Source organism: Perna viridis, chromosome 4 (assembly GCF_037379345.1).
Source record: "Perna viridis isolate PV_CMFRI_1.1 ecotype Kerala chromosome 4, ASM3737934v1, whole genome shotgun sequence".
NCBI lineage: Eukaryota > Metazoa > Mollusca > Bivalvia > Mytilida > Mytilidae > Perna > Perna viridis.
In genome coordinates this window covers 25,081,201-25,093,341 of record NC_142448.1, presented here as the reverse complement: position 1 = coordinate 25,093,341, position 12,141 = coordinate 25,081,201, and the positions used below count along the sequence as shown (strand labels likewise).

The 12,141-nt window shown below is 31.6% G+C and overlaps 1 protein-coding gene across 1 annotated transcript; it reads left to right on the top strand.

Annotated features, from left to right (window-relative positions):
* The first annotated feature begins 54 nt into the window (after nt 1-54).
* LOC148619454 (pre-mRNA-splicing factor RBM22-like) lies at nt 55-10,664 on the top strand. Its single transcript, XM_088579342.1, has 9 exons — nt 55-177; nt 3,362-3,415; nt 4,236-4,398; nt 4,869-4,969; nt 5,962-6,131; nt 7,215-7,415; nt 8,392-8,642; nt 9,198-9,368; nt 10,380-10,664. Exons 1-9 carry the CDS (start codon nt 124-126, stop codon nt 10,520-10,522), a joined length of 1,308 nt encoding a protein of 435 aa, XP_088435468.1. The 5' UTR covers nt 55-123; the 3' UTR covers nt 10,523-10,664.
* Nucleotides 10,665-12,141: the final 1,477 nt, after the last annotated feature.

The following is a 12,141-nucleotide window of genomic DNA, read 5'->3' as shown; positions in this document are numbered from 1 at the left end:
ACTATAAACGCAACCTTGATTCCAACCAATTTTACTGGTAACACAATTTGATATTTCTACGAATACTTGACTCATCTGATAATTTTCGCCAAAAAGAGAAACCAGTCGGTCTTAGAAAACAAAATGGCGACCTCAAAAGGTGCTAACACGTACAATCGACAAAATTGGGAAGATTCTGTAAGATTTTATTATCATAATATCATTTCTTCTTGTTTTTACACACAAAAACATACGAAATTTTAAAATAATTACTCATATTATTCCATTGGGAGTAAAATAAGCGAACTTAAAGGACTAATTTCCCTTTTCAAAAATTTGACTTCGTCTGTTCGTGCCATATACAATTTTTGCCGAGTTTGATAAGGATACATTTTCTGTGTTTCCATTAGTTAGAGCCGGTCATGTGCATGCCAGATATTTGTTACATTATCAGTCAAACAGAAGCAGGGTTTACCATGAACTCTTCAGCCAAAAGATTCATGTTCATTTTATCATGGCAGTGGCTGCTCATCCACGCATTCGAGGACGAGAAGCCTCTAGCGGCTAATCGTCCACACATCCAGTTTGCACCAATAATGTACGGAATTGTGACGGAAATGCCTCATTTACGGAATAATGTTGAAATTGCGAGAAATTCATTTCTTTATTGTAAAAATATACAAATACAATAAAAGTTATAAAATCATATCTATATATAACATATAAATATATATATTGATTAAAAATCATTAAGAATTAAAGTAGAATTAAATAAGAAATGGTAAATCTGAAATAAAAGGTAAATATAGAGGAGTATTTTAAAAATTGTATTGGGTTTTTAACTAAACTAATAATAAATGAAATACATGAAAGACTATTTTGAACAAAGTTTCATATTGTACCATTTTCCTGTTAGCCTTTAATTTAAGCATATTTCTCACTTCCTTTTTTTTTGTGTCATCATCAAGCTTCCTTTGTCTTGGAAGATGGTTATAGGAGGTTTTATTCACATCGTGATTGTGTTCAATGTCAATTTCACGAACTATTAAATGCTTTCCATCTTTTGTTACTCCAATCTTAATGCTGACCATTTTGAAAGTACTGAAAACAGTTAAGAAAAAAAATTGTATGTGTATCCATTAGGATAAGAGAGCTTATTATGATTTGGTTTTAAAAAGGTTAAGTTTATTTTTTTTTTGCAAAGAATAATTGAACAAGTACCTTGTTTTTGGTCTATTTCCACTGGACTGCAAAGAAAAATTTCGGCCGCCATGAATACATGAATATGTAAGTCTTGCATATTTAAAGTGTTTGTCAATATTTTTCTCTGCTGTATGTTTGATAGCACTTTTAATAGTTTGAGAGTTTCTTTTGCATAGTTGTATGTAGTTCTTTCCTTCGTTGTCTTACACAAAGTTTTCCAAATTATCAAAAGTATTAAATATCTGACCAACATAAAATCTGTCCATTTCTAGTAAGCACAACAGAAACAATGTGTAAAATGTAAAAAAATTAATTCATTAGAAAACTGTTCAGTAAACATTGTTCACGAAGTCATAAATAAATATTTCTGTAGCCGTCACGATTCCGTATATTATTGACGCACCAGGATGTGTGGACAGTTAGCCTCTAGAGGCTCCTCGTTCTCGAATGTGTGGACAAGCAGCCACTGCCTTTTATCATCCCTTTCATGTTCATCGCCTGAATTAGGCTGAAATATAGCTGCTCGGGCGTTAGACCACAACAATAAATCGATCAACCAGAAGAAGCTTTTTAAAAATCTGATCAAATAAACGTCTTTTAAACTTTTTTTTGTACACATGTATAGGCATAATTTTTCACAATTTCCAAAATATCAGTTGATTGTGATGTAGTGTTTTGACTTGATGAAAGTTTCTCAAGGGTCAGTATAATCAATTTGTAGACAAATTTCTATACATTTAAAAGTGAGCTTTGCTTACTTATGAGGAAGATTATGGCCTTAAGTGAGAGCAAAATCCAAAGCATGCATAAGTACACTCCCTTTTCAATGAAGTACAATGTAGACTCCATGCTATTTATCATATTTTCTGTGTTAGGATATTTTGGTTAGTGGGAGATGGCAAATGTGTAAGTTCCTGGTTAGGTGTAATGCAGGGTTTAATCATGATTCCTCCAAGTGGAAATAGCTTTTGTAAATGTCAGAGAAGTTCTGTTCAAATAACATAGACATCTTTGAAACATTTTGTTTAGGCAGCTTTTTTTACTGTTTGTAAAGCTTCAATAAATCATGATGTAGTGTTTTGCTTTGACAAAAATTTCTTTAGTGTCACAATGATGAATTTTTAAACAAATATATTTGTAAGAGCGAGCTTTGCTAGTGGGGCCAGCTGATAATATTCAGTAGCGTAAAAATGAACAGAACTTGGGGTACTGGTCAAGTACATTGCACCACTGGCACTGCCACCATGGACTCTACATTTTGCCCAGCTATACATACTGGATGCATATTCAGGATGTTGAATTGCAGATTCTTGTAATGCTGTACTTCTTGTGCATTTCTAGATGTCAAATATTTTGCTCACCAGGATTTGTCACATTCTTTCAACAAAATCATAAGAGCAAATGACATTTATCATAACATACACACTATCTTCTGTATAAAATTGTTTCCATCATAGTGTACATTGTACACATTTTTGTTGCGTTGCACTTCAACTTGATATTTCATTATCCAAATTGAAAAGAGGAGGCCAGATATAGGGTTAAAGAACTTTTGACCACCTTCATGGCCTTTCAATTTTAACCAATATCAGTAGTCCATTTAGCCCAATTTAGAATGACGCTGGCCCTTCTGCCCTTTTATTTGACCCAAAACATCCTTGTGCCATCAATGCTTCAATATTATTTTGTTAATAAGAAGAGCATGAATCTGATAAAAGGTGTTAATTGCTGTATAAACTAATAAATTAAAGTTTTTATGACCGGTAAATAATTATCGACAAGCAATCAGCTGATAAGGCTTATCCAATGATGATTGACAAGTAAAAAATGCATCCTTATTGGATCTATCAGAAGTTTATGGACAGCCAATCATTTTTTCAAGAATGAATGATTTCTACTGCACAATTAATTAGTCAAATACTGTTCCTACAGCTACTATGTAACATCACATTAGCGTGATGTACCAACAATAGAGTTTGTGAAAGGGATCTATCTATACATGTATGTTTCCAGGAAAAAATTGATGTCTTTGATTTACTGCCCAATTAAGATGTATCAAATACAGTAAAAGTATAAATGAACAGTCAATTGAGTCCTAGTAATTTTGTTATTTTCAAATGACCACTACATAGTGGTAAGTTGTATAATGCATTAATACATACATGTACATTTTTTTCAGGAGTTTCCCATCCTGTGTCAGACATGCCTTGGTGATAATCCTTATATCAGGATGGTAAGTACTTATAATACATTAGCAATATTTCAGCTACCAATTAGATTAAGTACATGTATATTAGTTACTGTTAATGTGAAAATAACATGTGGGTGAAATTTTCGCTACATTCATCTCCATGAATTATCCAGGAAAATAACTCCCATGTAAAAATGCTGTTGTTTAGTTTGTTTATGCCTACAGTCTGTACTTTAGGGTGTAAAGACATCTGACTATGACTTTTTTTTATCTACATAAAATGTTCAATCCAGCTAATTACATAAATCTGATCCAACAAAAATTTTCACATTTACAATAATGACTGCATGAAAGGGAAAGTACAGATGGAAATGGGACATGTAATAATTTATTGGTCAAGTGGTGTTGAAGGAGACCCACTTCACAATGTTTATTTTTTTTAATAAAAAATGTTTACATGTACATGTATATACAATTTTGTATTGAAAAGATTGACTTGTCATACATTTTCACAGGTTCAGTAATTGTTGAGGTGAATGGGAGAAAGAAAACTTAGGGCTCTCATGGGCAGTGCCCATTTTTTAAAATTTGTATTCTATGTTTGATATTTGATATGGATTACTGTAACTATATTAATTTTTGTGGTTTGCTAATTAAGCTGATTCTGTCAAGTGAAAATATTTGCTGGTATCAGGGGTTACATGTATATAGTGTTAAAAATTAATTTCACCGGTACTATTTTTTTGCACTTTCCTTTTGCATCGCAAAAATAGCAGAACTTAGTATACTGCACAATTAATATGTTAATAGTACATGTATTATTTTTGGGTCATTTTTCTCACATTTGTTTTTTTATTTGTAGATGAAGGAGAGTTATGGAAAAGAATGTAAGATTTGTGCCAGACCTTTTACAGTTTTTAGATGGTGTCCTGGTGCAAAGATGAGATACAAGAAAACAGAAGTCTGTCAGACCTGCTCAAAGCTTAAGAATATTTGCCAGACTTGTCTGTTGGATTTGGAGTATGGTGAGTAATGACTATTTGTGACTGATAAATGTTGTACTGTTGTAGTATTTAGTTCAGAAATACATCTACTGGTATTATTCAATATTGGTTGTGTAGTACCCTCTTTTTAATGGATTTAGTGGTGTAATAAAATCCCGAAGTTGTTCTAAAAAATTACTTTTGATTTTCAAAAAGTACAATTTAGACATACATTTTGTATTTGTATAGTATTATTTCAGATCATGGAGTTCAAATCATTTTAACATATGAATTTGCCTTATAGTTTATTCCAATCCAAGTGAATCATTTTTCAGAAATTATGATATTTCAAAATGTTAGCAGCCCTGTAGAATTACTTCAACCATATGTTCTATTACTCCTGCTCTGTTAAGTTATGACTCTATACAATTTAATTAACTGATTCTACATTTTTTTTTCAAATTTCTGTACTTTGTTTTTATAATGACAGTATTTGTCATCTTTTCATTAAGGTTTACCTGTTCAAGTCAGAGATGCAGCCCTGAAGATACAAGACAGCATGCCTAAATCTGATGTTAATAAAGAGTTCTACACACAAAATATGGAAGAGAAGGTTAAGATTGTGCTATATTTCATTATGATTAGGAAATCTTTAAAAAAAATCGGTTTGCTGTTTATGGAGTTGTAATTTTAGATGTGAGTAGGTAGGTAGGTGATTTTTTTTCTGAAAAATTCCAAAATAGTGAAGCCAATGCACTAAAAATAGAAAGCAAAAAAAATTGAAAGGGTGAACAAAAAAAATGAGTAGGTAGATTTTGAATGAGTAGGTTGATAAACAGCAAACCAACAATTTTTTAACTTCTGTAATTGATTTTGATTAATTCTTTCAAATGATGTAAAATTTCAGATATTAGTTTCCACAGTTCCTAATTCCTTCTACATAACATTCTACATTTCTATTTTCTTCTGTATGCTATATTTACTTTGTGTATGAGAGGATGTTGTAACAGAGTCAAATGGTGAAATACATCTGCTGTAATCCTATACAAATTATTACTGGAAAGAAAAAAAGTTAAAAATGAGACATAAGATAAAGCACATCTTTTGGGAACCTAATTTCGTTTTGTTTAAAGGTAAACTAGATTTCAGAAATACAAAAATCCCTAAAGAATTTCACCATGAAAGTTATATCCATAAAATATTGAATGTTTATATTCTGATTTTTATAGAGGTCAATTTTTCGTGGCTCTTAGTTCATCAGGACAAAAAGGTCCATACTATCATTATTGTTTTTTTTCTTTTGAAACTACTGATGAATTTAAACATGCATAAGTAAGAAAATTACATGGAAGATGAACATCGTGAAGGTAAAATTGAGTGAATATTCCTATAAAGATAAAGTATATAACCCTTACAAAGTCAAATATCAATAAACATCTCCTTCATAACCTTTTAATAAAGCTCTTTGTTTTACTTAAAAGTCTTCTGTAATAGATGTTTAACATTTATGTCTATATTAAATGTAAATATACATTATAAGAACAATGTCTAAATATCTGTTCTAAATTATAAGATTGACATTTAGATTGATGATTTACTTTACAGCTATCACAGGACCCACTGAACCCAGGAGGAGCTCTTGGCAAGGCTATGGCTCCCAGTGATATGTTACTGAAGTTAGCAAGAACTACCCCATACTATAAGAGAAACAGACCACATATATGTTCATTTTGGGTGAAAGGAGAATGTAAAAGAGGAGAAGAATGTCCATATAGGTAAATTCTTTTACACTAAAAAAAAGCTATAATCTTTTTTTCACTAAAAGCTTGCAATAATCTGGTAGTTACAGTATATCAAGAAAATCTAGTACTATAGAGGGCCTAATCTAGACATTGATGACATGAGAAATTATAGTAAATTCTCTTTGAAAAATAACAATATTGACATTTTTCTCTATATAAAAACTTCTCCCTGTCAGAAGACAACTGGGAGAAGTGAGCCTGAATGGAGAGAAGTTTTTGCTAATTTCTCCCTCTAGATTAGGCTCTGTTAAGTATATGTATAACTCGCACAACTGAAAAAGACACTGCCATACATGTCATTGCAGGTTTTATTTACCTTTGCATTGTGTAAAATTGAAATGATTTTTCTTGTCTGGTTTTGGTCATTTTGACCAACAGAAATTTACATGATATCTGTTTATTTCGAAGGTAACGTTATATGCAGAACTGTGTTAGCAGCATCTGGTATACCAAATTGACATTTCTATTGTCAGCTTTATTGACATACATGTACACTGGTGAAGTAAAAGGGAGTAAATATTATAAACTGAATAGTCAGAAAGTTCTGTATTTTTACCCTAAAAAGATTATGCTTTAAAATGTAGATACATGTATCATGGTCTTTAAAATAACTTATGTTTTTCTTATACCATACTTGTATAGAAGTGTTCTAAGAGTAATTCAATTATTGATTATTTTTCTGAAGTCATGAAAGCACTCGATAGCATAAAATATGTTAAATTTCAATAGTACAAGTAATCTGTCTCCCTCAAGATTAAAAAAAAATTGAAAAAAAAACATGATTTAGACCTAATTTTCTACCTTTAGATCACTAGTAGGCATCAAAATTTAATTACTTGGTTGTAAAGCACTGCTATCTTGTTACCATTTAATAAGAAATGTTTCTCTTCCTCAATTGTTTCTGAAAAATGGTCTGAGAATCAAGAAATTAATATTGAAGGGCCTCATATTTAGTTTGTCAACACAAAGCTGTCTGTCAAGCATAAAATCCTCTGAACTCATGTAAATTGTAAATTCATTACAATACAATATACTTGATTGATTGTCTACTTTCAGGCATGACAAGCCAACAGATCCTGATGACCCACTGGCCGATCAGAACATCAAAGACAGATTTTACGGTGTAAATGACCCGGTGGCTGAGAAATTGATGAGACGGTACAGTGATATGCCAAAGTTAACACCACCAGAGGATAAAACTATCACTACATTATATGTTGGAAACTTAGGTGAAAAGATTGATGAACAAGAGTTGAAGTAAGTTTCAGCAATTAATTTCACACAATAATCATTAGTATAAAACTAGTCATAAGTAATGATGTCATGATAGAAAGAGACATGATTTAACATTAACAACTTTTTTGTGAAATTGACTACAGAACATATAAGTCTTAGTATTGGTTGTTTTGAAATGCATTTTGAAACCTAATTTTATCATTGTTAGTATTTGTTTTTATTTTTTCGTTTTTTCACTTGATAAATGGAGAAAATAGAGTAATTTTTAAACCCAGCAGGTCTTTGCATTTTTGTTTATTTGTACATATAATATAATGTATAAAGATATTTGCAATATTAAATTACCACAAACCTATCTGTAGATTGGGTTAAAATTGCTGGCTGACTAAGACACTTGTTGTTGGTTAAAATTCTGCTTCAAAATTTAACCAGACAGCAGTGCTTGTGTTAGGAGATTTTGTCATCATTTTATTCCATTGTTGTTTCTCTCTGATATGGTATATTTTGAGCAACTGCTGTGAATCTTACAATTGACAATGACAACATAACATTAAATGAACTATGATGTTACCCATAAAACATCATTATAGAATACATTTATCTCAACAGAACATGACAAAGTGCCCTGCCAGACTTGCTGCCACATTTACTGTCTTGGCTTAAAGACTGCCATTACCCAGTCTACAATTTGAACAAAATAGGATGTATTAGTCATGAATTTTCTGATGTGTTTTTACTCAAAATATTCATGATATTAATGTTATAAATATTTTAAACTACAGTATTGGATAATTATAATGTCAGTATTGTGAATTTTCCTCATTTTGCCAATTCTTTTTTAATTTGGGCATGTAAGCTCATGTTTTATTCCAGGGACTTTAGTGTCTCCATATTGCAAATTGAACATAGTAATCAGCACAGTGCATTATTAGTACAATACTAAAACATTTGACACTTATAAATTTAACATATTACATGCATATGTCTTTCCTTGCAGAGATCATTTCTACCAGTATGGTGAGATCAGATCCATTAATGTTGTCACCAAACAACAATGTGCATTTGTACAGTTTACTACACGATCAGGTGCCGAAGCTGCAGCAGAAAAAACATTCAACAAACTGATCTTAGGAGGAAGGAGACTGACTATCAAATGGGGTAGATCTCAGGCTCAGCAGGGAGCTAGTTCAAAGAAGGATGAAGATGAGGATGAACCAGATCTGGAACCAGTCCCTGGACTTCCTGGAGGTATAAGATCTGACAAATCTATTTGTTAATGTAAAAGTGGTTTTGAACTGAATTACATGACACACCAATATTATTATGAATTTAGGCTTTGTGAATGAGGAACAAAGCTGTTTGTACTCTCTGTGGATAATGTCACAACAAATGAGTATATACAAGACGTCCTATAAAGCACACTGTGCTTTTGCTTTTAAAGTTTCAATAATCATACATCATTTCTGAAAAAAAGAAACATTACTTCTGGTAGAGCAAGTTTGAGCCATTTATGTTTATGTATTTATGTAAATACTTACATAGGATGTCACTGACGTTGAATTATTGTACAAGTTTTATTGCTATTTTATTAAGTTTTGACTACCGGTAAAATATTGCAATAGTTCTACAAGTTTATACTGTTACATAATTGTAATAAGTAGTGTCTACTGAGAGTCATTCTCTGTTTTTTATGATAAGTTGATAATAACAATAAATAAACAAAATCGATATTGGTCTAGGCACCTTGTAAACATTTTTGGGCTATAAAGATTAATTCTTATTTTGTATGTTTGACCACTTTAGCCTTACCTCAGCCACCAGAGGAGATTGTAAACAACAATAATTTCTTCAATTTGAATGGACCTCCGCCTCCTATGATGATGCCACCAAGGCATCCTATTCCCCCAGGAGCACCAAGAGGCCCTCCTCCAAACTTTGTACCATTCACATTCTTTAGGGGCCCACCTCCTCCAGGTAAGTGAATATTACCTTTTTCTCACCTTATAGTAGTATGATATTCTTTATTGGTTGATCATATGTTTACTTCTGATTTCGTTAATTTCTGGTTTTCTATTGGTTTTTATATGCTCATCTGTTTAGACGGGATGTATTATGGTATACTGGTGTCTGTCTGTCTGTCTGTCTGTCTGTCTGTCTGTTCATCACACTTTCCACATTAACTTTAATATGCTGCCACAAATTTTTGTAGAACTTTGTTTCTTTCTAATGATATGAGGTCCTTTTTGATTTTTATGAATTTCATCTTTTCTTGTTTTTGAGTTCATGGGACTTAATATATACACAAATTTGGTGATTTTATGTATTTGGACTATTACTCAACAACCTTTCCAGCAATTTCAATGAAGCATTTTTTTAATGTTAACTACTTTTTTTCTCTTAAATATGTGCTTTGGTTTGAGTTTTATTTATTTCATGTCAAATACTTAATTTGATGTTAAATTTCATTAAGCTGTATTAAGCTTAAATTTTTGGTTAATATTTGCACTATCTGTTCAGGTTTCGACCTCTGCAGGCATATCTAGTTGCACTCCATGAAGCATTTTATTGTTTCTTTCAATTCATTTTGTATCTTAATCTGAAATTCCACATTAAAAACACTAAAAGAATGTAATGCATATCCTTCAAAAAATTAACTTTATCTGTTTTTGAAGTAAAAGTTTAATATACTCATCCAGACCATACAGTAAACTTTTAATAAATTTGATGGCAAGGAACCTCTGGATGGGAAACTAGGATGTTGTTTTGTTGGATGGAATTTTATTTTTACAGGTTTAATTTTTGTATTTTTTTTTATAGATGTTAAATAGTTAAAGATAGCAAAAACTAGTACACTATAACAATGACCATATTTGTGGTATTACTTGCTTAATAATTCTACTATACATGCATATTGAATACCAAATATTGTTCATTTCATTTTCAGGTAACTTATTTCAGAATTATATACACATTTCTTAATTTTAGGTGCAAGATTACCACCTCCACCCCCAGGTATGATGCCAATGAGACCCCCTCCTCAGCAGCCTCAGAGGAACCAAACGCCTACAGTACATTACCCCTCACAGGACCCCACTAGGATGGGAGCAGTACCATTGCAGAAAAATTAGACACTTTGGAGCAAATCTGTAAAGCAGCTTTACTGCATCAAATGAGGAGTTTGTAGTAAATTTTTCTGTGAAAAAGAATGGAACATTTTATGCCATTTTACTCATGATTATTAATGTTCATTGGAATAAATTTGTAAAATAGTATACTATTTTGAATATGCAAATGCTCCATGCACGAAAAATATTCTCAGTACAGAAAAAAGAAAAATGGCTTCATGCATCCTTGAGCCCTTTGTAAACACTTTTGTATGTGTTAATGTCTTGGCAAGGTACAATAAAACAATATTTTTATGCATACTGAATTCACATGTGTTCCCCATTTATGGTTGAATTTGGAAGCATAAACACATCTTATTCCCAGTTAAATAGAATTTGTAAAATATGTGGTTAGTTTCACATAAAATTGATTCTTTATCATAATAAATTCAAAATTAATTTGATGTGTTTAGATATAACCACGAAATGAATTAAAGTGATTTTTATATGCCCCCAAACAATTTTTTCTGTTGTATAATGGTATCACCCTGTCATTGTTGTCTGCATCATTTGGATCTGTTTACTTTTTTTATTTACAATAACTTAAGTAAAATTTACCCAATCTTTTGAAATTTAAACACAATTTAAAAACATAATGGAGTGCCCTATAGTTTCTGGAGGATTTTTCCCTGCAACTTTTGAAAATAAAGGGACTAAAAGGGGGAAAATAATGGGAAGATAATGTTAATCTGAATTTGATGATTCAGATGTCAATGTATTCCTTTGGAAAATTTTATACCCCCACTCTGAAGGATAAGGGGGTATATACTGTTTTATCTTTACATCTTAGCAAATTTACCCCATCATTTACTGTTTTTGTGGTGATGAGGTACAAAGTGATTCACGAAAACACCTTGAAGCTGAGCTATGTTCTTCAACTGAATTTCAAAATATTGTATCCAAATTAGTTTTTTTTTGTTCTTCATGAACTGTAAGTCCCTATGCTTGAGTGCGTCAAAAACTTATATTGTATCCACACTTGCCCAAAATGAAATGAGTTTAAGTGGCTGTGGCGAAAGCATGCTGTTATTGGCAAAGCTTTTTATTTTTTTTTGGCAAATTATTCCTTTTTCAAGAGGTTTAGTAACTATGTAAGCAAATTTATTCATTTAACAATGTTGAGATAATGGGGTACAAAGTAATCCATAAAAAAACCCTGAAAGCAGTACTTTTTACAAAAACTGAATTTCAAAATATTGTGCAAAATTGTATCAAAACCAGTTGTTTTATCCAAAATGAGCTGTAACTAAGTTCCTATGTTTAAGTGTGTCAAAAACTAATATTGTGTCCACACTTGCCACTAAACAGAGCTCAACATGCTGTTGTCGTATCATGCAAATTAGTTTTCACCAAAGGTGATAGTAGGTTTAGTAGTCGCTCAACTTCCAGACATGGAAAACAGACATACACAAAGAACACAAAGCAACTGAAATAATGCATGCAAAGTAACAAAAGCAAATGAGCACCTCGGACTCCACTAAAAACTGTGAGCATGGACCATGTGCACCGGTAGGTGATGTGCACCTACAAGTTTATTATTGAGAAATTTGATTAATTGTTTCCTACATTTTTAGCATGTTGAA